Here is a 24,013-nt window from a genome sequence, read left to right on the forward strand (position 1 = left end):
AGTGGAGCCACAGGTCCAGGACCCATAGGGGAGGTTACCCTCACCCCCCAGGCAAAGCTGTACATCCTCAGGGCATGCTTGCAGCCCTATGGGCTTTGCAGGTGCTCCAGAATTAAGGGGAGGGTTCTGGGAGAAGATGCTGATCTACCAAACCCTTAATACCTTGACAACTTTCAAATGTGCTGGTGGCCACTGTGAAGTATCTGAGGGAGATCAGGAACAGTGTCCACAGTGCCAGGAGGGGGAGAACACAACCCCTTCAGCTGGGCAGAGGTGTCCTGGCTGCCTGTCCCTCCGCAGGGCCGGGGAAGGGTGGGAGCAGTGTGGGATCCCAGGTACTAAAACCAGGCTGCTGGCCCATCTTCTCGTGGGAGAGGTGCAAACATACAAGGGAAAACCTCAGAGGGGAAAGCAAGGGATGTGGCAAATGATCCTCAGCCTAAAGCTTCATCAGTGTTTTATGCTCATGGCTAGAAAACACTTGCAGGCTGTATCTTCTAGGACACCAAATGGCACAGGAAAAACATCCCTGATGGCATTTTTGCCCATGAACTGTAAGCACCATGGGAGGAAACAATGGTGGAAGGGGAAGCTGAAGCAGAATCAGATATTGGGGACAAACACCTCGAGGACTGTGCATCCCCTGTCAGAGGGGACACGAGTGGCCTTCCACAGTGAGCAGTGACTGACAAAGCACACGGCTCCACACTGGCTCTTGCACATGGATGTGTATTTTAATAAAAATAATTCTGTCAATATACAGCAGAATGTCGATTTCTTTACCATATTTCCAGTATATTTCATAGGCTTTTTCTCAGTTAAAATCCACCCCCCCAGCCCATTTTTTGAAGTTTTCATGCGAAGCGTCAGATAACTTAATTCACAAATACTAAGCGTAGGTCGAACCAATGTGCACAGTTTGTGAAATGTCCACGTAGCCACTGTTGTACCAAAGAGGTGAAACTCCCTTCCCAAGGCGATGAGAAGCCTGCAGTGGCACAGGCAGCTCCAGGGCTGCCGGGAAGCCTGCGGAGACCTCGCACCCCGTGCTCCAGCTGAGCATTTCATACCTGAGTTTTGAGCAACCAGCAGGAGAGAAGAGTTCCCTGCGTGCTGGGCAGGTCCTGGGGCTTGCACTGCTGTGTGTGAGAGCTTCAGGGGCCGCAGCCTCCTCCTGCCTCCCCGGCTGCACAGGCGGGACCGAGAGACACGACCGCGATCCCGATCCAACGCTGGTGCAGTCCTTGGTCTGGAAGTCACTGTACTTGTGGTTTTCAAATTTTCTTTAAAATCTGGATTATCCCCAGAGCTGCTGCTGCTTCTGCTTTCTCCAAGTCTAAGCCTGTGAGAAGCCCAGCATACAAAAATCCCTCCGTGCTCCCTTCTGCAGGAAGAATTCAGTTAAAGTCCTCCCGAGCAAAAACGCCCAAGCACACGCTTGGACCCAAGTGGAGCGACCAGAGAAAAGGTGTCTGCCTGGCCATGGGACTTTCAGCAAGGAGCAGAAGTTTGCATGGCCTCCAGGAATGTTTCTGTGGTGATGTAAGTGTAAATCCCACACAGGACTTGTGGGTTTCCTGTAAGCAGGAGAGAGTTAAGCTTCCTTCCCAGAAATAAGAGCTGACAGGACGTGTGCTCCTCAAGCCAGGGTGATGCCCTGGCTTGCCAGGCACAGCTCCAGCTCAAGCTGCAGGCTCTGAGCTCTGGTTTGGGATGTGGGGAGAGGGACAGACATGTCAGGTTTCACTCATCCATCACCTGTCACCTCTTGTTGCAGGGAAGGATAGTGGAGAGCAGCTAGTGCTGTCAATAGAAGAGGCCTCCAGGCTCTCAGCTCTTTTCTTTTCCTCCCAAATCTGCTGTAGCGCCCCTCACACAGCCCCAGCAACACTTCCTCCAGCTCTCTGCCCTACACAGCAGATGGGACAAGGCTCACAGCCAGCTCTGGCTCTGACCAAGACCTGCTGGGCTGCAGTTCCCTCCATCACTCAGCCCTCTGGGGCAGCAGGGTCCCAGTAGCACTCAGCATGTCCCTGGCATGGCCCCACCAAGTCCTTCTGCAGAAACACCTTGGTACAGCTGCAGACCCAACACTTGCTCTCTACAAGAGACCTGCTCTCTCCCTGCCCCACCACTGAGGCTGCTCTCACGCTGGCAAGGCTGGAAGATGCTCCTTCTGCAAAGGGGACTCCTGGGTGGAGTCCAGGACTCCAGGGCCCCTTGTTCCTTCTCCCAGGCTGTGACCAGCTCCACAGGGCCTCACTGCACCCAGGACTGGAGCGTCAGGGACCCCTCTCTCCACCTGCTGCCACAGCACAGTTCAAATCTGCACTGCCTCTTCATGGGAAGAACTTCCTGATCCTGTGCACCACACAGCTTCACAGCACTGACACACTGCTCTGCAGCCTGCCTCCCACAGGTCACCTTCTCCATCAACCCCATACCAGCAGAACTCTGAAACGTATGTCCAAGCAACATGTGTGACACATTAACACAGACAGGTACCAAAGCACAGCTACAATCCAGCCTGGTTGGCTTCGCTGAAGGAGGAGATGCTTCATAATCCCTGATACCCAAGGTGGAAAATGATACATTCAATCCATCCCCAGAACTAGTTCCTGCAGCTCTGGTTGCTCCAGTTTTTCAAGGCAGCCTCAAGAACAAAGCTATTTAAAGAATGGACTCTTGGGGACCAGTGACCAGGTTGCTTGAGGCACTTGGAATAACAAAACCCAAATCATTTTTATAAATGTAACTTTCTTGAATTGCCATGTAGCCTCTGGTTAGGTGTACAGCCACATCCAGTGTTATAAATCCCATTTCACTTTAGCTCTGTTTTTAAAAGCTACTGCAATAATCCAAGTTTCAGCTAACATGAACCATCAAAGAGCAGCCAGAGAGATTCAAAGGCAAGAGGCTTTGAAATACAACCTGAGAAAACCACATCAGAAATCCCATCTAGGAATCAGGGGTAGGTTGGGGCCTACATCCCACCACACACCACAAACATGCTTATCTTCCCCATAGTGAGTCATGAATCTGAGTACAAGAAGCAGAAACCACTGGTGAAACCACCAGAACACTTGAAGTAAATTTAAAAAACCCCAAATAACATCCATCACACATTTCTTGGCACCAAAATAAACAGATATCTAGGAACATCTCTTGGCTGTTTTGTTTTGGGTTTTTTTTTTTTGGTAGCAAAACCAAAATAAAAAAGGCGCTCTGGGACAGTCAGCAAAGCTTTGCTGAGAGTCCAAATGGGGCATTAGTTTGACACATGATGAGAGACTTGGCTTAAAGAAACCACAAAGAGAAGGAATCAAAAAACCTCAGAAAGAGATAAAGATGGTGTTGCTAGAAAGATGAGGGAGGCCAGACTGCTGCAAAATGGTGACCAGCAGCAGAGGAAATTGCTAAATGGGGAAGGCAAAGCAAGGTTCTGGAATATTTCAGCCTCAGTACCCAGAATCAGCCCAGCAGTGTGCTGTCAGCCTGAGATTAACGAATGGAAAGCCTGCAGGAGAATCCCACCAGGCAGAGCTCACATGCTGCCTTGGCATGTCTGGGACCAGAGGCTTTGGGAAGGAAACCTGCCCACTGAGTTACCTCTGCAGCACAGCAAGGATGGCAGGCTGGGCTAAGATCCATCAGCAGAGCTCAAAATCAACAGATGAGCTGTTCCCCAGAGCAAGAAGAGAAGCCGCAGACTGGCAAGTTAAATTCTGCTTGGTGCAGCTCTCTGTCTCCCTGGAAGACAGGCTGTGGTAGAGCTCCCTCTGCTTTTTGCAGCTGTACCAGTGATCTGATAAAAGTATCCTCCTGTTTTCTTAGACCACCACGGCTCTAGCACTGCCCTTACACACTGCACACCTTCACCAAAAGGCAGGGATAATGTTCCCAACCACCTCCAACCCCATCTGCACATTCACTGCCACAGTCTGCCCTGGCACCTGCCCCCTGCTCTGCCTTGATTTCAGACCTCATGTGGCAGCTGCAAACCCATCCTGCAAACCCAGAAAATCCTTAAGGCTTCGGGCTGCTGCTACTTTCCTTCCCAGTGGCACACAAACTCTCTTGGTGCTTGAAGCTCTGGCACAGGCTAACCTCCATTTTAAGGACAAATCTCAACAAAACCTGTTCATCTTTCATCGACCTTCCCAAAAAAAAATTCTGAACAGCAGTAAAATTCATGTTTGGTTTGAGTTCCCTTGGGTCCTCTCCAGAGCTACTGACCTAAAATTAATTTGGTGCAGAATTCCAATTCCTCCCGTGCAGCCAGGCTGAACCTGCCATCTCCTAATGGTGCAGCAGAGGATGTAAAGCACACGGTGCTGCCAGGCAGCCTGGCCAGGGAACAGAACATGCTCAGAAACACTCACAGGTGCTCTGAATGCTTGGTAGCACTCAAGTCCCTGGGCCTGGCACACAGGATGGACACATTAGTCCATTTTATTCAGAGGCTACTCACCCACAGATCCTTGCTGGTCTCTTTTGGGCCTGAAACTTCCATATTTATCTTAATAATCCCTAAAGAAACACTGCTGCTCCTTTCTGAATGGCTGAGGCCTGACAGAGCTGGTACTGACCCCAACCTGGAACCTGACCTCAGCTTGTCCCTGTAAGGACAAGCACAGCTCAGCCCAGGTTTCTCCAGACACTTCCAAAATTTATAGTGCTCATTTAGATCAGTGTTGCAGGAATGGGAGAGGGCAGGAAATACTGTTATTACTGAGTCAGTGGCAGAGCCCTCCTCCATGAAGCAAACAGGGGATTTGTTATTTAATTAAAAATTGTCAGCCCACCAGGGCATCACCCACAGATGTTTCTGGCCAATTCACATGACCTGGTTCTACCCACGCAGTGGCAGATGACTTCACTCACATTCATCATCAGTGCTGTCCCTCCAACTGTTCACAGAGCTGGATTTAACTCTCAGGGCTGTGAGATGCTTCTACAGCACAATCACCAACACAGGCAATGTCAGTCTTCTACTCTTCCCACTCACAAAGCCAAGATTGAGAGCCTTGAGCTCTGAAGAGAAGCACCATGAAGGACCAGGCTCCTCCAATTCTCATCATTAGTGTGTGACAGGACCTACCTCACCCGGCCTCCTGAGGGGTTGTATGGTGAGTGTGGCTGGGACCGAGTCTGTGGGCAATAAATACATCAATGACTTTGTGGAGGTGGAAGAGACCTTTTTAATAAACATGATTCAAATAAAATAAAAAAAAAATCCCTCTGAACTGCCACTGTGAGAAGAGTTCGGATTACTAGCACGGATGATGCTGTATGTGCACGATGGAGGGAGAAGGGAAGAAAAGAACAAGCTGTCACCAACTTGACGAGCTTCCTCAGTAAATCAGCATAAACCAGCTCAGCAAAACTCTCCAGATAAAATATCGGTGGAACCATGAGAAACAACTCAAATCAAAACAAAAGAGAAAAAAAAATCCCTACATCAGAAGGCGCTACATTAGAATAACCAGCGAAATACCGGGCGCCGCTGGAGCCGCAGCAATGGCAGGAGCTGCTGGTCCTCCTGGGGTCAGAGCAGCCACACGAGAGGGACTCACTGGCTCCTTGCACAGGCAGTGTGTGTGTGCTACAGGGGTGTCGGTGGCAGGGAGCTGGGCTATCCAACGAGGTGGTGGTGCAGAGTGGCAGCAGCAGAGGGTGAGGGGCAGCACTCCACGACGGCAGCTGCGCCCCGCTCGGTGTCAGTGCAAATAATCGTCTACTCTGGCGAAGGAGCAGGAGCCCAGGCCCACACGAGCCATGAGCCGCAAGCACTCCGAGGCCTGGCCCAGGGCCAGCATCAGCGGGGGCTGCTTTGGCAGGTTCTGAGATTCTGTCAGGGCAAAGGAAAGGAGCTGCTTAGCAGGGGTGCTCTGGCTGGTGCTGCCTCACCTGCACTCAGGCCTCTCTCTGTCCCAACAGGCACCAAGCCCAGATCCTTGCTGCCTCTGGAAGGAAGCTGCTCCCAAATTCTGCCAGCTTTGTGCTGCTGCTGCTCCACACACCCCAACACCCACAGCTCAGCAGGGCCTTTGGGTGCTGCTGTGGTGGCCAGAGCAACAGAAAGCCAACAAAGCTCCTGCTGATGCTGTTTCCAGAAAACACTTAAAACAAGAGATATCAAAGCATGGAGGAATAAGGAAAGGCAGGAGAATCTGGTTCCAGGTAGAAGGCAACCTCTCCATTTCTCCCACTTGTGCACAGCAGCCCAAGCCCTGGCTGAACTCACTCATGTCTTTACAGTGGCATGTTTTCTGAGGGAGCCCTCAGCTGAGCTAGACAAGGTGTCTGGTAACCTGTGTGAAGCATGGCCAGACATCACATCTCCCTGGTGACAGCCCTCAGCAACTTGTCCATGCTCCTCAAGCACTGGACAAACAGCTGCTGACTGTCAGGGGAAGGGACTGTCCTTCCCAAAACATGCAATTTCTGTTTCTCTACTCAGGCAGAACAGGAGCCCTCATGGGTCTGTCCATCAAGTTGTTCCTTTCCCCAGGAGGTAAGCTCTAAATCTCCTGGAACATTCAGTGTGAGATGCACAGACCCCACAGCAAATCTGCCTGGGCACAGTGAGCCAGATTGTGCAGAGCATGCAACTGCATTCCCTCCTAGAAAATAGGATGATACCAGGGCTGAACTCTGCTAATCCATACAGCTGGAAAAGAGCCCTGGTAAAAGCCACAAAATGGTTCAGGTGGTTTCAGAGCATCAAGGGAGAGGGGCAGGAAATGCATTAGAGATCTCCCTTTCTTCAGTTAGCAAGGGAGAAAAAACTTGAGGAGCATCCTTGGAAGCAGCATTAAAGAAGATGCGAGGAAGGGAGTCAAAATGGGAGTGTATCAAGGGATCTGTTCCCTGCAGGCTTCCCTTCTACTCCCCTTCCTGCATTACTGCCCTGACAGTCCCCAGCAGCAGAAAGAAAGGTTAAAACTAACCACAAGTATTTCTGAACTTCCCCTAAGTTCTTGCCTGCCACAGGACAGCCCTTGAGAGCAGGTATGTCTGGAGAAACGCTCCCACAGGAACCAGATCTTACCCAAAATAGCACTATTGAGAGCAGCACACACAGGTTCCCTCTGGATGGGGTCCAGCTGTTGGCCGACGGGGCAGTTCCAAGGGTCTGAGTAAGCTAACAAGCTAAAGGCATCCTGTGAGGGGACAGAAAGGCACAGTGAGATCAGGCAGGGCTGCAAACACCCAGGAAAACCACCAAGTCCAGCTGGGGCACCTCCTGCAGTCACCACGGTGACAGGTGTCTACCTCCTGAAAAGAAATGGCCCTTTTCTTCTTGGCAGCAAGGGACCACAGTGGGCCATCAAGATAGGTTAAAGAGGGTGCCCCCTCCACCTGGCAGGAGAGCCAGCACTGGAATGCAGGTAGAGTGCCACCTGCAGAGAAGAAGAGCATGCAGTTGCTCCAGGAAGCCAGGCAGGACCTGTGTTTCTTCTCTCTTGTGCTGAGAATTGGGTGTAGATGCTCTACATTCATGTTTTGATCTCTGATCCCCACACAGGTCCCTTCTTGCTCAGCAGGTGCAGAAGTGAGGGTTAGCATGGGAACTCACAACCCCAGACCTGGCCCAGAGAACTGCTGCAATGCAGCACAAGCCCAGGCTTACCTGAAGCATCTTTTTGTGCATGGTGTTCTTCCCATACTCTCTGCAAAGCTGCTCGCTCAGGATCTGCAGCTCCCGCCCAAACTGGATCATTCTCTCTGTGGCAGCGTGGTTCCCTCCACAGAGCTGCCTCTGGGGGCAGCTGTCTTCTAAGGAGAAGCAGTGGAGAAGGAACAATCATCTTGCATTCCCCACCAATGCCACTGTGTGTCAGAATACCCACAAACTCCTTCCCTTTCTGGAGCAGGTAGTTGCTTCCTGCCCTAAGTTTATCCCAGTGGAAGCTTTCTGTGATCCCTGCCCAGTAGTGGGTTTGTCATAGTCCCTGGCAGATACAGGGAAGATTTGAGCCCTGTTTAATGCCTGATGACTACCTAGAAATCCTGATAAAATCCCGGGAGCTTGCAACAGTGTATATAACTCAAAACACCCTGGCCTAACAAATCCTGGACTCAGAAAACTTTCAGTCAGAGACGCCAACACCACCAGCTTCCCAGTACGAGTGGCCACAAGAGCCATTATAGCTGAATCCATTTCAGGGGTAGTGTAACTGCTGCTCCCTCCTGCCTAAAGCACCCACAAACAAGACAGCCATGGCTGACAGCCGTGCTGAGGCCACTGGGCAGCAGGACATGGCACAGCCATGGCACAGCCTGGCACAGCCCAGCCCAGCTCCCCAGCAGGCACTTCTGCTCTGAGCTCAGTTTCGTGACCAGCACGGAACAAACCTTTGACTCCTACTGCTTTCCCTGCTCCAGAATACCACCAGCACTGCTGTGAGTCTAGGAAAAGCCAAACTTAGTTTTAGGTCCAGGACAGATTAATTTTCCCCATGAAGCAGGCACTTCATTCACTGGGTGGGGAAAGCAGCCCAAAGTATCTGCTTTGTCCCCGCAATCTAATCACAGTTTTAACTCTTGACACCAGCTCCCATTTCCCTCCTGCCTCTGAGAACCTACCCATGCTGGACTCATCTGTCTGCAGGATCTCCTCGTGTTTGTAGGTGCCATTCATGATCCTGGTGGATGAATTTTCCAGGACCCCGTTGGGGTAATGCTCAGCCTCCATTTCCATCTCGCTGTCACTGAGGTGAAAGGAGGGAAGAAAGGTCAGACGTCTAAATTAAAAAGGGAAGAAATGAAGAGCTTTTGTGCCAAACAGTGCCCAGCAATGGCCAGCACACCAGAAAAGGTGCCAGTTGGGCTACAGGGAGCCAGATGGTCCAAGTCAGTGCAGCAAAAATTGTTGCAGGCTTCTGAAGACAATTTATGAAACAGGATTTTGTTCCCTACATGCCTGTAATAATTCCAGGTGCAGAACATTTTGCATTTTCCCTTCAGGAAGTGGTGATCGTTGGTATAGTAAACAGCAGCCAGGTAACAGATAACACTCTCAGGGACTGCACAGAGGGGAAATCTTGGTTATGATACATCCCCAGTCCTTGCAAGGAGTGCACTACTGAACACTTAAGTGTCCAAGACAGCAAGCTGAAACTGCTGATTAATTAGTGATTAACTTGAACTACAAGAAGATCTTACTGGAACTTGGGCTCTACATAAGAAGACAAATCCAGCATCATTAAATGATTCTGGTAAATTGAGTCTGAACAAGTGTTTCTCACTCAGTTACATGCTAGGTGGCTCTCCAGAGGTCACAGCTGAGCTTACAAACTGCCCTGCGAGCCGTGCTCAGCACAGCACTCGAAGAATGAGTGTCAGCTGCAATTAGCAAGAGATTCTTTTAATCAAGATGACAACCTCTGCTCCACTGAGGCCTCAAACAGCCCTGCAAGAGCAGTGGAGAGTGAGCCCAAAGGAAGCTCAATTTTCACCACAGTTCACTCTGCTCCACACTCCAGAAAAGGCAGCAGTGACAGCACTGAGCTGCTGGATCACCTGTGGCTTCTTGGAGAAGGGAGGCTCAGTCTGACCTGCTGCCACAGCATGAAACAAATTCCTGCTGGCTCAGAGGCTCACTTGGAAGGAACAGGGCAACAGGAAACCAAGGAAATTACCCAAGAGGGCAATGCACCTCACCCAGTACAGGGCAGGAAAGCTGCTCAACAGGAACAAGTGCCTGGCTGAGCAGAAGCAGCACCAGGCTGACTGGGAGAGCTTCTGGGCAAACTATCACACTGAGATCCAAAGGCAGCAGTGTGATGGGACAGCTTGGTGCCTGAAACAAGATCATCATAATATTCCTTGTGAGATGAACCTCCAAGCCTGAGCCACAGCAGAGGAGCTAGAACAGGTTTGTGTCTGCTGGGCATAGTAGTGACCTTGTAGATAACCAATATTGTTCAAAAGGGCAGGACAGATGTCCTTCTGCCTCCTTAGGAAGCAGACAGACTTTTCCCCATCCCACCCCCCTCAGGTGTCTCCAGAGAGACAATAAACAATACCTGGTTTCTTGATTACTCGTACTACTGTGCTGCTGAGATTTGGTAGAATCTGTAGAATTGGACTCAGAGTAGTTCACAGATGAAGGGGAAGAGGAGGAGGAAGATGAAGATGATGAACTCAGTGTTGGGTATTTACTGTGACTCTGTTTGCTTTTTGTGGACATGACTCCATTGCTACAGGTTGGACTATCTGCTCCTGAAAGCCAAGAAGGAAGAAAAATGAGACCAGATTGCAATGTCACTCTGTTGTGAAGCCAGCAATTCAGCAAAACAGCAAACCCCAAAAGAAGAAAGCAAAATAAGACTGCAAATCTCAAATTATGGTTCATCATTCTTAAATTCAGTGGGGTTTATAGAAGACACAAACGAATATGAAAGGAACCCCACTGCTCACCAGCAACATCTGAGCTTCATGAAATTCTAAAAATGGGCTGTGAATTAGAGATTGGCAGAAAGAGTCCACAAGTACAGAAATTATCATTGAAAGCAGAACTGCCCAGGCTTTCCACAACCTATCTAAAGTTAGGGATGTACATGATTCACACAACACAGCACACAATAACAACCCTCTTAATGAGCACAAGCTAACCTTCCTTGCTGAGCAGAACAGAAACCACTGAGAGTCAGGCTTGAAATTTCACCTGCTCCTCCACAAAAGGTGCTTATCAAGCTGCAGAGCACACTGACACAACACACTAATGTTTATTCATTACCACAAGTTTTATATGGATTCAGAATTGATAGGGGCTAAAATATTTTGGAAAAACCTCATTATGGGCTTATTTTCTTCATATATTCTTCCCTAGGCAACCAATACTGATCACAGGAAGTTGGCTAAATGATGTGACCTGGCATGGCTGTTCTCCAGAAGTGATGGTGATATATCCAAATTGATCAGCTGATCCCACAACTATGTTTAGAGCAGAGAATGTATTTCTATCTTCTATCTAGCAACACAAAGATTCAAATGGATTGTTCTGTGCGTTTTTAAGACAAAGACAGAGTAGCCTGTTCAGCTCTGCTTCATCTCTGAAATATGCTCTGATGAAATTACCAGTCCTTTGAAAGAACAAGGTCTGACAGAGAACTGTGGAAGGTGATGACCATGTGTAGACACAAATATCTATAAATGCTACTTTGCACTGCAGTTGCAGATGTAGACATGAGTATTACTAAGAGCTTTTATGGACTGATGGGATCATTCTGACTATGTAGTCAAAGAAACACACCCAGGGCTTCTCACAACACAGCAGAGGAAAACAAAGATACTGGCTTGGAAAGGTGAGTGACAGCTTGGAAGTATTCAAGTAATTGTCTTCCTTTTCCTTAAATATTTGCCTGTCCACAGTTTGTCACATGCAGCACTGGGAATACCAACCCAAAACACACTCAGAGGGCTGTGAGCAGCTCACAGCTCAGTGAAGCAGCTCAGCCTGTTTCCAAGGGCTCTGCAGGTCATTTTTTCCTGGCTCACTCCATACCCAAAGCTGCACTCAGTAATTACCTAGGGAAGATATCTCAGGTGTCCTCATTTATCTTGTTCTTTCCACTTCAAAATCTAATGTTTAATTTCCCAGACTCTGAGGAGTTGATGCTCCAGAGCTGGGTTTTACTGAAACAGAACTGTTCCTTTCTCACATGTTTAGTGCTTGCAAGGTAAAGTCCATGGGGTAGGGAGAAGCTTTTGTGCAATGTATCCCCCTGACCTTTTGCTCCATTGGCAAAGCAGCTTCTGCTCAGTTCTTTTTGAAAAGCAATTATTTTGCAGACTCCAAGGTACAGAAAACAAGCTTTACTTTCCAGACCTCCTCTCAGCATCCATCAGTCAAACACTGACTCACAGGTGGCTGCAGTAGAAGACTGCCTTCAAAAGCTGCTTTATTCTGAAATAAACCTGCTCTGCAGACAACTGTGGAAAATAACTAATGCAAAACCAATTCTGTGACACCCATGGTAAGAGAACATCCCCTCAGCTGGGGAAGGAAAGGAAAGGAACATTCTGGAGAATACCACATGGGAAGCAGCAGGTAATGTTAGACACCACCACATCCACCTTTGACATCTGCTCTCCTCATCTGGAGACACAGGACACACTTACCAGTACTGTGAACGTGGGAGTTGCTTGATCCATGTCTGGGACTGAGGCTGGGGGAGCCGGGGTAGCTGTCCTGGGAGCGGGGGCTGCGGGCGCTGAAGCAGCGCACCTCGCTGTCGGTGCCGTTCACCATCTCCACGAACTGCCGGCACCTGAGTTCATGGGAGCAAGAGGGACAAAGGGCGCGTGACAGCCGGGATGCTCTGCACCCAGCCTGCCTCAGGGCCCGCCTGGGGACTCCCAGAACTTGCAAAAAGACATCTCAGACTCCTGATGCCTTTGTATTGTGAGTGCTCTGGTGGTGCTGCAGAGGAAGGAGTTTAGAAACTTCACCTTTAGTGCTAATGGATGTAGAGACGCTACCAAAAAAGCAAGTTTAATTCCACTGTGCTAAGAAAAAACTGTTCCTTTGCAGCTTTCACCTCCAGCTCTTCTGCAGGTACTCCAAAATTCAACTGTGGAGGGTTTTTTTTCAGGGAGAAGGTACTAAATCTGTCAAATACCATCATTCCTTCACTACTCCATCAACCTAAAAATACTGATGGCCAATGGAAAACAGAGAAGGAAGAGTACAAAATGCAATATCCACCAGTGACAGTGAGGACAGTTCCTCATTTAGCTTTACTGGGCATTGTCCTCAGATGTCTCAGAAGTCTGGGGAGAGCCATTCTGAACAGCTGGGAGAACTGGGACAATTTTTCCTTTAATCTCTACCCCAAACAGCCTTTTCCATACATCTGCCTTTCTAGGAACCTTCACAGTGACCAACACTGCTCCAGCACTGCAAGATCTCCACATGAACAGTAAAGAAACTTCTCTGAAGGAACTTCTGGCAGTCAGCAGAACTAAAATTCACCCACCTATGCCTGATCTCACAAGGCAAAGCTATACTGGGTCTGAGCAGCAACAAAAGGGCTACATCTAAGGTACTACAAGCACTGTGCAAAGGACTCCCAAAGGGAGCTCAAACAGTTTGAATTCAGAGCAAAGTGTGCAGCCAGACTGGATGTTTGGCCAGGTTCTTCTTCCCTCCCTCATTTACACATTTCAGCATTAGGCAGCATAAAGCTTTTCATACTTACTTTAGCATGAAGAGCAGGTTTGGGTTATGTTCTAGGAGGCCAGGATAGAGCTGCTGGGTGGCTTCTATAGCCTCTCCCACTCTGCCTGCTAATACTAGCTTCTGTATTCCTGAAAGCAAAAGGAGACCTAGTGACACACAGGACCAGCCCACAGGAACAGCCACAAGAGCTGTCTCCTCCATTCCACCCAGCTCCCCACTTCCACCTTGCACAAGGGCTTGGGAGAACTGGAGACCATATTTGGTTTATTACGGATTAGGGTGAGGAAAAGCCTGTGAAAATGTGAAAGGATCTTTTAGTACCAAAAAACCATCAAGAGTAGAAGGATCTGAAGGATGAAGTAGGTGGGTTGGGGTGCTCTGAGATTTTAGTCCTTTAGTCACAGAGCTCTGCAGCAATGGAAATGAAAGCAGGATAAGCCAACTGGATGGAAACAAGGAGGCTGCTGGGGAAGTGACAATTTCAGAGGGCAGGTCCCTAGGTCACACTCATATTACACTCTCTGTCTGGTTCAAGCTTGGAAGCAAATCTATAGCTCAGTATGAAATAAATGGAGTAATCTTAGAGGGTCTGTGGTCTTAAATCACAGCACGCTACTGCTTCCACAATATTCCTACCACTAAGCAGAAGTAATTATATCAACAAAATTGTGTTCCTGCAAGTCCACCTCAAGGCATTCCCAGAGAAGTACCAGCTACTGACTACACTAGAAACAGCTCAACGACTTGCACACTTCTAGGAGGTGCAAAGACATAAGGCAGAAGACACTTATCATGCTGGGTGTTCATGTCCCATGTATGCTCCTTCAGCGGGTCAGAAGACATAAATGCAAGACTCAACTCAAGATCTCTGAAAGCTCAAAGCAGCTGCTGATCTATAGTGACTCACATTTCTTTTTTCTAAGTGTACTTACAGATAAAAATTGAATGTACTTAATGCATTGTTTTTCCAGCACTCCTTATAAACAGCAGAGAGAAGGTTTGGAATGGCCCCTGAGGTGCTTTGCAAGCAGAGCCTCTGATAACAACAGGCTGTAGCTTCTGCAAAGTGTTGGAGCAGTCGGAAGCCCAGCCTGGTAAATCTTCATTAACAATCCCAGTAACAAACTGCAATGACTTGTCTTGTCTCCCACTTCTGTGTCTATCTGGTTGTTATTGCAGTTGAAATCTGGAACCAAAGCCGTGGCTCTCACACCAACACAAGAGCTCTCATTTCACTCTCTTGCACGTCCATTTTCTCGTCTCGCTGCTTTTGACAGCTCTGCTTTGCCCTGTTTGGCAACTCTCACAGATTTCATTCCCTTTTATATTTCCCCCTCTTTTTGTTTTCCCATCTGTGTTTTCCTCACACCTTTTATTCAAGCCCCAACTTCAGGGCTGTGTATTCCTTCCCTCCATCTGCCTTGTCCCCTGTCCTCAGAAAACTGAGCCAGCACCATCTCGCGTGCCTCCCGTCAGGCTCTGCCACTTAAACCCACCCCACTGGGAGCACTGGCTGGGGTCAGGGTTGCATAATGCATGGCCTGGAAAGCACAAAGCCCATCAGCACTAACAGGCAGCAACTGCAAGTTATTTAAAAGCAGAGTCCCCAAATGAACCCGAATGCTGGCTAAGCACATGCAATGTATGGAGATCAAGGCACAAAGGGCACAATGCTCTGCTACGTAACAGTCACACGAGAAACAGCTCACAAAGGGAAGGGAAATGTACAGGGATGTGCTCTGTATTCAGCAGCCAGGAGAATGCAGAAAACACACTAATGTTCTGCCACTCTGCAGGCTGAACCTGTGAATAGGAAAGCTTAAAAAATAGGTACAGCAGGAGAAAGCTATAAGCTTTATTCTGCAGGACCAAAAGCACTGACAGCCCTGCCAACTGAGAGATGAGCCACTTGGGAGCAAACAGCAGCAACCAAAACAGACACAGAATACAAATTCTTCACTCAGTGTGAGCTTAACACTTTGGCTGTGAATTTGAAAACCCCTCAGCATGTAAAAGTTACCTGAAATCACAATGTGCAGAGGGGCTGGAAGAGTCCTGAATTCGGAGCTGCAGCGAAATTAAACGGCTGTGTCTGAGTCCCTGTGCCCAGGCTAATGGAACTGCCCCTGCTGCCACAGCCTGCAGGGAAGAGCTCAAACCCAAAGGGATCTCTGGTGCACAAGCTCAGCTCAGGCAAAGGCCAAGCCCAGCAGACAGGGACAGGAAGGAGCAGGGCAGTTCTCCAGGCAAAGGTGGCAGAGGGTGGAGAGGGTGCAGTGATGATGGGAAAGGGCTCCCAAGCTCTCATGGTCAGCGGGGTGCTGTGGACAGCTCTGTACTCCCAGGGAGAAACTTCCACAGCACTCACTCCTCTGCACAACCCCAAAGGGAACACACCTGAGGAGTGACACTGAGAGACTTACTTTGTCTGTTCTTTATTGAGGTCTGTTCTTCCTGGATTGTGGTGTCTGTGACTCTGGCAAAGGCAGTTGCTGTTGAACAGTACCCATGGTGAACCAAATATGATGAAACCATACTAGAAAAAAGGAAAATACAAAGAGATGATGAAGCACCAGTGAAACAGAGTCATCACACTGGAGAAAAAAGAAATCAACACAACAGAAGTTGCAATCTCAGTGAGAAACTCTACTTGCTTGGGACATAAGCACGGTCCTACTTCTAGGTCTAAACTGTGTGTACTTACAAGACAGGCACCTGGTCCTCTGCAAACAGGAGAGAGGCTCTAAATTCATTTTACAGAGTGGAAAAAAATTAAAATATTAAGAATCTCAATGCATATACATTATTTATTTATGACTGCTTTCTAAGGCTCAATACTGTGTTACTGCCAGTGACATCCTATATAGACATAAATCTGAACCTCAGAGAAGTTCCAGGCTTTCAAGTAGATCTAAAAAAGAAGAAAATATTCTGGTCCTGAATTTCTTCCATCACTTATTTGCCAGCAATTATATCTTGAGTAGTTCAACCTCCTTATGAATTCTGCACATTCACGGGTATTTTAATCTAGTGACTGTCAGCATTGATTTTATAAACTTTAACATGCTTCGAAGTTGTATTTTCAAAAGATCTTGAGGGAGGGAGGAGTATCACTCTCAGAAAACAAACACAACAAAACTATCTTCGTGCACAGACCATTTCTAACACACTTGTGCCTTCCCAGGACACAGTGACTCAATATTAATGCTCACTGGATTTTAACAAAATCTAAAAAGCCAGCAACAGGATTTCAAAGTTTCTCATGATGAATCTCAAAACAGGCTTCTTGTGATGAAGCTGGCATTGATCTGATCACAGCTCAAAGCACACACTCAACTGGGCTACTTTCAGTACAAGAAAGAAGTACTTTATGAGTCAGCAATCATTTTTAGGCATAACATCGCATGCAGGTGTGTAATTTTTAGAAGTTATTTTAAATACAAGGGGTTCTGAGCAAGAGTTCTATAGGAGGAACTCAAGTGGTGACTGTGACAACCTCACCATGCACATCAGAGGAAAAAATTCTGGAGACCACAAGGAACAAATACAGGGATAAACTGGTCCCACTGCAGCAGAATCAACAGCTCTTGTTAAGGGAGGTCCTGGCTCTCTAATTTGGTCCCATTTTGGAAGGCAAACAGCATCAGTAACACTCCTGACCTCTGACAACTCCTGCCAACTGTTCTCATCAAGTTCCACTCAATCCTTTTTGCAATGAGAAGTGCTTTCAATATTCATAAATTTATAAAATGCCGTAATTGTGCTTTCAGTTAGGTTTGGAAGCTTTTGGTTTAGGCTATTTCTTGCTCATTCATTTCTGAATTCAGCTGACATACATACTGGCTTTTCTCCTATATTAAGAGTTTTTATGGTGTCTTCTCCCCTCCTGCAGTGCATCACCCCAGAATGTATGTTCTTCCATTATATGTTCTTCCATTCCTACAAGCTTTCATGCAATCTTTGGCTGAAAACTTCTCCCATACCATTTACATTTGTAACAGCAGCAATCTACAGAGGAAAGACTTAAACAACAGAACAGAGGGCAAAACAATTTGAGCAAAATGCAGAGTGGCAATTCTTGCCATAAGAGAGCACAAATTAGCACTTCAGAAGTATTTAAAGCCTAACAAAAGGGAAGAAGCTGGACACCAAGGCAGTGACTTACTTCTGCAGCATGGCTTGCCACTCTCCCAGCCTGTCTCCAATGGGAAACCGCTTAATGGTGCTCTGGATCTTCGCCCTCCACTCCCTCATGTAGTCCTCGATGTCAAACACAAAGGGCTGCTGCCCAAAGTTGGCATCCACGATCTCTCCTGGAGTCTGGAGACCCACTGTAGGGTAGAGGTTTGACTGGAAGGAAGAAAAACAAACCTGTATTAAACACAGCTTTCTCCTTCTGGTTCCAGTTATGTGGTTTGGTAAAACCAAAGAGCTGCTCCTTAAATTGAAATAAATATAATGGAATCGGAAGAGGCAACAGCTCTTTGGGTACTTCTCAAGGAATCCTGTGACTTATTGTGCATTTATGAAAAGTTACTGCATCAATGAGTTCAATCCCTCAGAACAATGGGTTCAATCCCTCAGCAGTCTGTGATCGAGGCCATGACTGCTGTCTGTGGATGGTCACTTCTGGCTTAGTTTTCTGCAATTTCTACAAAGCTTCAAGAGCCAGCAGATAATATAACAACAACAGCAATAATAATGGCAATATATAATAATGATTGTAAACAACAATGACAATAATAATAACAATAACAGTAATAGTAGTAATAATAAATGAGAGGTGCATCACCTCAGTCAATGGATCTATGTATTCCCTCCTGTTTCAACTCAACCCTTCTATTCCTTGGAAATTGTTATCTCAGTATTGTACATCACTGATGAAAAGGGAACAGATGTTCAGTGGTCTGAGGTTAGGTCTTTGATGGTCCCAAGATCCCAATACATCCACACAAGAAATTACACTACTTATAGATGAATTTCATTTTAAGGATAAGTCTATGGATCCAAATGGAAGCTTTGACCCATCACCAGAACATGGGGAAAATAAAAAGCTTATGACCATGAAAGTGCCTCTAAAATTCAGCCAATAATTCAGCTTCTAAGGAGGATTTAATTGAAAATAGGTGTACATCAGAAAGTACATCGAAGTTCTCTGAATGCATGCTGTTTTAAGAATAAGCTTATGGATACAAATGGAATCCCTGAGCCCACCTAAATGTTGGGAAAAGAGAAACAGCATCAGAAAAGGTACAGGGATGCCTGGTTCTCATCACTGAACACATTTTTCAAGAGCATGTTCCCTTCTCTGTGAAGTTACTTCCATGCAGCACAAATTACTTTTCTGTTTGCAAAACAGACAGAAACTTCACTAATTCTCTGCTTCACAGCATGTGCTGAGAGTCTGCAGGGTGGGGGAAGAAACCTCTACCATGCCACTCAGGAACTGTTTGGTGTTGGGTTTTTTCCACCTTGCTGTAAAGCACTGGAGCCACAAACTGGACACTGGGCAAGGCTCAGGGACACATGGATGGAATTGAAGTCTGGAAGGGGCCTGGCTATGGTGCCTTGCTCAGGGCTGAACCCATATCAGATATTAGAACAGTGGAGGGGCAGACCTCTCTCCTTAAGTCCAATCAGAAACCAAGAATGACCCTCTCCTCCTCTATAGCAAGAGACATGGGCTTTCCTACAACTGTTCTTCAACTTATTCTTCACTGCTGCAGAAATGAGGATGATTTATGCTTGGAACAGGTTCCAAGAGGGACTGCAGCATCTATGTTCTCATTTTCAAAACTGAACTGGGTAAGAACCTGACCTCTCTACCTTTGAAATTATCAAACCTCAAAAAAACAAAGAAAAGAAATGAATCTATAAATACAGGCTGGAAATTGAAAACAAAGATCAGGATGACTGCATTTCTGGTGATTCACCACATCTCCTCTTTCCTGTTCTCACACCAAGGAAGTCTCTAGGTCAGAGATGTGAAGTAAATACAGCAGGATAAAGGAAGAGCTACCAGAGGAAAATGCTGTAATTACATTTAGTCTCTCCATTCTTTCAAAACTGGCTGACATGGAAATATCCCTAATGAGGGATCAGATATTTTCCACTGTCCATACTTCCAACCTTTTATTATATTCTCAGTATCTTAAACACAAGGGCTTGCAAAGCCAGGAATCAGATACCCCAAATACTTGGAAGTTGGAAGCGAATCCCCCCACCCCCAATTTACAAGATGTCATGTATTTTTCAATCGCTTTTGGCTGTGTTCATCTTTTGAGCAGAAGCTGCCTACCCTCTATGTCTCTCAAATCATCTCTGAGGTAAAATTCTACTTTTTACATGTGGGATGTGTTGTTCTCTCTGTTTAGCAGCTGTTGGGAACTGCACGTATCTCCAGCACCCTGCCAGATGCAGGCAGACACAATCCCAGAGCCCACTGACCCAGGAGATGCTTTTCCTGCCAAGTTCTTCAGGAACACCTTCCCTGTGACACTTGGCCCACCTCTTGCCCTGATGTTGGTCACAACTCCCTTGTTCTTCTTGACCTGGTTTTTAACCCTCTTGTCCCTTTGCACTCCTAAAATCCCACCCTGGGCTCTTCTGGTTTTTTTCATCTCCTATTATTCCTTCAGAACTCCAGGCAGGATAGACCTGATCCAGGCTTGTGTAAATAAGAGTTGGGTCTGAGCACTGACTTAAATTGGGGAGAAAAAAAAAAAAAAAAGGAAACTCCGTCTTTCCCTCTGTGGGAATTCACTCCTATTTCAAGCAGTTATTTTGGTTTTAACTTTAGTCTGTGCTAAGCCAAAATGTGGGTTTTCCTGTCACTGTATTTTTGTACAAATGAAAACACCCTTTAAAGGAAACTGAAACAAGCCAAAGCAAGTATGTTTCAACATATGTGCCTCTGGTTTTCAAATTAAAGTATCCAATTCAACTTCCTAATATTGTGAATTTTGCAAAACATTGCCTTCACCATTTGCCTCTGAAAGGGGAATTTTGGAACAAGCATTTCAAGGAAATTATTTCTAATCTGACAATGTTTTGACGGTCAATTTAATTCCTTGTGTAATCCCACTGATAGGCTAACCCTTAAATTTAAGCTTAAAAAGTGTAGAAGTAATGAGGCTTACTGGCCAAGCTTCTCATGATGAGTGTTCCCAGTCAGCTCCAACAGCCCTTAGGCTGTAATGCAAGGAAAAGCTCTTCCCTAAAGCCCTCCTGGAGGGGTGAGTAATGAGCAATGGATCAGAGCCAAAAAATCCATGTGGAGCTGCTCAAACCAGAGCACTTCAAGGGTCTCTCAGGTAAGTTTGCTGTTCCCACTCCTGTTTGAAGTTAAATTTCCAGAACTGCAGCTTCAGCAGATGAAGAACACAGACTACATTCCATCTCTTTCCTATAATGGACACTTTCTCTTCTCTACCTTATGATCACTGGATATTGTGTTTGAGCCTGGATCAGAAAACTATAAAAAATGAAAAACATCACCTCTAAATTATCAACTTCATATTCTCTACTGCCTCAAGAATTCTCCAATCTCTGACAATATTCACTATATTTAAACCAAAGTCTATCTTGGGTTTGGCATCCCCTTTCTTTAGGGAAGGTGGTAACCTGAACTTGGAATAACCAATAATCCATGGACCAAGGGAGCAAAAAGAGCATATGGAATACATTGGTACTTGCAAGGGTGAAAGAAGAAGGCAGTAATCCAAGGGAAGGATATTGAAAAAGAGAATGAAGCCGAGTGTAGGCATCCTTAGGATGAAGCTCAGCAGAGCAGCAGGGTGATTTAGCATAGGCAGAGGGATGTCCTAGATCCACATGGAGGCAGAAGTCTCCCATCCTTGCTCACATCCTCAGTTAAGGGATGACAAGACCCTCACAAGCTTCTTTCCTCCTCTTTTTAAAGAGGAATGATCTCATGAAGGATAATTCTCAATAGTAGGAGGCCTACAGGGCATCAGCTGCTCTCCCTCCTGGCCCAGAAAAACAGTCTTATGGATTAGCTGCTGCTGTAAAAGACAGAAGGGGATTTCTCCAGAAAACAGCTCAGCAAACTGGCTGGTAAAGGCACAGAAACCACTTACACACCATTTAACCACTGCAGATTCCACCACAAGGCATCTGCCAAAACCTACCCTGGCCAGATCTTCTCCCAGGTTCACACTAAAACATCTCCTCTGCACAAGACACACAGACAAATAAGCTTGAGATCTGGGAGGATGATCTCACCAGATCAAGAAACAGCAGGACAGGGAGATGCCAGGGGCTGAGGAGAGTTTTGAGTTGAATCTCACTGGCACTGCAGGACTTCAGTGCAGCAAACACCCTCCTGTCTGCTCTGCTTCCACAGCTGCTCATCCCCTGAGCCTAACAGAGACTCAGCACAGAGCTGAACAGCTTACACATGAACATTAAATGTCTGTGTCAGCTCACTGTGCACTCCAGGATCAACAGGATGCAAGTTAAGCTAAGCAGGACAGGGAATTTCAAGCTGTCAAATCTGTGCTGTGAAGCTCCATGGCAACACTTGAGCTGTAAATGACAGAGCAGTGGTAAATGTGCTGGACAGCTATTTCTGACTGACAGGAGCCTAAATACCCACTGTCTGTCTCAGCATGGAGACTGCTCCTGTTGCAGAAGGAGAAGCAGTCTAGCTAGATGAGAAGACAAAGTGGTGAAAAAATTAGAAGAAATATGGTAAATCTGTGACTACTAATGCAATCTATATCCAGAGGGAAAACAAACAGCACCAAAAACTAAGTGGCACATCAGAGAAGCATCTTCTTGCTGTGGATGCAAGGTTACCACAATACCTCACTCCAAAAGGTTAATCTCCATGGAAAGGCAAACTAGTCCTTCACTTTAATAAATTGTTCTTGGACCAAGTGAATGAACTGCTGTGAAACAACCCACATAAAGAGTGTCTGGTTGAGAACACACTGCAATGTTACCAAGTTCAAAGACTTTAGGACCTAAAAAAAACAAAAACAAAAAAGACCCTGTACTGACAGCTGATGTGAAAAGGCCAATCAAATAACTGCAATTGAAGTGCAGGCTGTAGTTGGGATATGGGAGAATCTGTAAAGCCCTAAATCCCATTGGGAAGGTGAACAGGGAGGGCTAGCCATTATTTCTCAAAATACAAAAATTAAAGGAACAAGGTAAATTTTTTTGACAGAAAGTACAGAACAAAACAAAGCAACCTTTCCTTCACACAACAGGGAAGTCAGCCAAGACAATGGATCACTTTGGAGGCCTCAAAAAGTTATCGAAACTAAGAAATTTGTCTGAGGACATAATTTGGGATTATGAAATACAAAGACAGGAGTGCAACCTCAGGCACAAGAGGTCCTGTGTATGAGAGATGGATGCAGTGGATGTGTTGTTGTATGCCTGACCTGGTTTTACCTTTTTTCACTGAACACATCCTCCTTGTCCAGGAACGCTTGGGTCTAGAAAAGAGGGAACATTCTCTTGTGCATGGCCCCCTGTGCTTCTGTGAGACCTGACTAGAATCAGTGTAACTACGCTCATGCACTCCTCCTCAGAGTCGAAGCTGCATTTGGAAGACAATGACCTGTAATGAAGTTTGCATCCTTGCTTTAATTCCAGGAGAAGGAGCAACATGTTCTTAGAGGTGGTGAGGGATGAAAGGAGGCATGTGAGTAGCCCACAAACCCAGTCACAGGATTACAAAGTTTCAGAAAAAGGAGCATCCACATCATTCAGTAATCTGTGTTATCATGTTTTTTCCAACAGGGCATCAAACAGAAAAAAAAAATCACACCCCCACACTCTTCCCCCTCCCTTCTGTTTGCATCCTTAGTTAAAATACTGAAAATAAGTGTACTTACAGGGAGGTCTGTAAAGGCTATACCTGTGGGGGGAAAAATATTAGAATTAAAAAGACAAAGGATTTTTCCCTGCTTGCCTACATCCTTAACATGCTACAAAACATTACTGCATTTCAATAAATCCCAGCTCTGACCCTACATTTCACTACCTCATGTATTTAAAAGTAACTTCCCTCCCCAACCCCCTCCTCTGCAAGGTTTTGCATCTGGAGAAAGGTTCAGGAAAAAGCCTAAATGTTTTCAACATCTCTCCCAAAAATCTGATTTTCTAAAAGCATCTCCTCTTTTGCTTCTCCCTCTGTTACTAGGAAGAAGTTAGCTTTCAATACTCACTTTGATGTTAGAAACACAGTTTTAGTATAAAATTGCTTTGGTTTAGGTTGTAAATGGTTCTTCTTATCAGCCAGAGAAACAGGAATGAATATTCAGCACTTGGCATTACAGCTGGGGAACAGCCCTGCAACAGGTCCAAGCTGCAGCCAGGAGCACCTGAGAAATCTGTGCAAAGAACAGCCTCATTCTCAACTCGGCTGATACAGCTCCAAATAGAAAAGATGGAAAAAAAGTGCAAGGTTTCCTTTTTTATTTACATCTGGCATATCAGAAAAGAGGTATTTAAGCTGAGGTAGCCATTCCCTGGGACAGCTAACAGAGTTTTGGCTAGAGACAACACTCACCACAGCCAGGCCACCCCAGGCACAGCTCTGCACCTGGTTTAGATGCCACTTACTGCTCCAAAGGATGGTGCCTGTCCTCCCTCTCCTGTCACAGTGGGATCCAGCAGCACAGGGAGATGGATCAGCCAGAGACAGCAGCTCTACCCCACAGGCTTTGGGCCACCCTGACCAACAGCACAGGGGACACTGCTGCCACCACCTCACCAGGCTGAGCTAAACCCAGACTTCCAGCTAACATTCAGTCAGCCTGGAAGCTGCAGCCTTTCCCTGTGTGT

At 46.6% G+C, this 24,013-nt stretch overlaps 1 protein-coding gene across 3 annotated transcripts in view; it reads right to left on the minus strand.

The window, feature by feature from the left end:
- Positions 1-713: 713 nt before the first annotated feature.
- Positions 714-24,013, minus strand: part of RANBP10 (RAN binding protein 10) — a 63,443-nt gene continuing 40,143 nt past the window's right edge. The window contains exons 5-14 of one of the 3 annotated variants that reach the window (XM_063410767.1): positions 23,062-23,084; positions 17,358-17,542; positions 15,616-15,728; positions 13,212-13,320; positions 12,133-12,281; positions 10,035-10,230; positions 8,593-8,717; positions 7,637-7,779; positions 7,055-7,166; positions 714-5,851 (exon numbers count right to left, since the gene is read on the minus strand). In XM_063410767.1, coding sequence (XP_063266837.1) covers positions 5,721-5,851; positions 7,055-7,166; positions 7,637-7,779; positions 8,593-8,717; positions 10,035-10,230; positions 12,133-12,281; positions 13,212-13,320; positions 15,616-15,728; positions 17,358-17,542; positions 23,062-23,084 — 1,286 coding nt within the window. In that variant the 3' untranslated portion in view covers positions 714-5,720. Of the gene's footprint in view, positions 5,852-7,054; positions 7,167-7,636; positions 7,783-8,592; positions 8,718-10,034; positions 10,231-12,132; positions 12,282-13,211; positions 13,321-15,615; positions 15,729-17,357; positions 17,543-23,061; positions 23,085-24,013 lie in introns of all 3 variants that reach the window. The other 2 variants (XM_063410765.1, XM_063410768.1) reach the window with 2 other exon arrangements.

This window comes from Prinia subflava, chromosome 13, assembly GCF_021018805.1.
Source record: "Prinia subflava isolate CZ2003 ecotype Zambia chromosome 13, Cam_Psub_1.2, whole genome shotgun sequence".
NCBI lineage: Eukaryota > Metazoa > Chordata > Aves > Passeriformes > Cisticolidae > Prinia > Prinia subflava.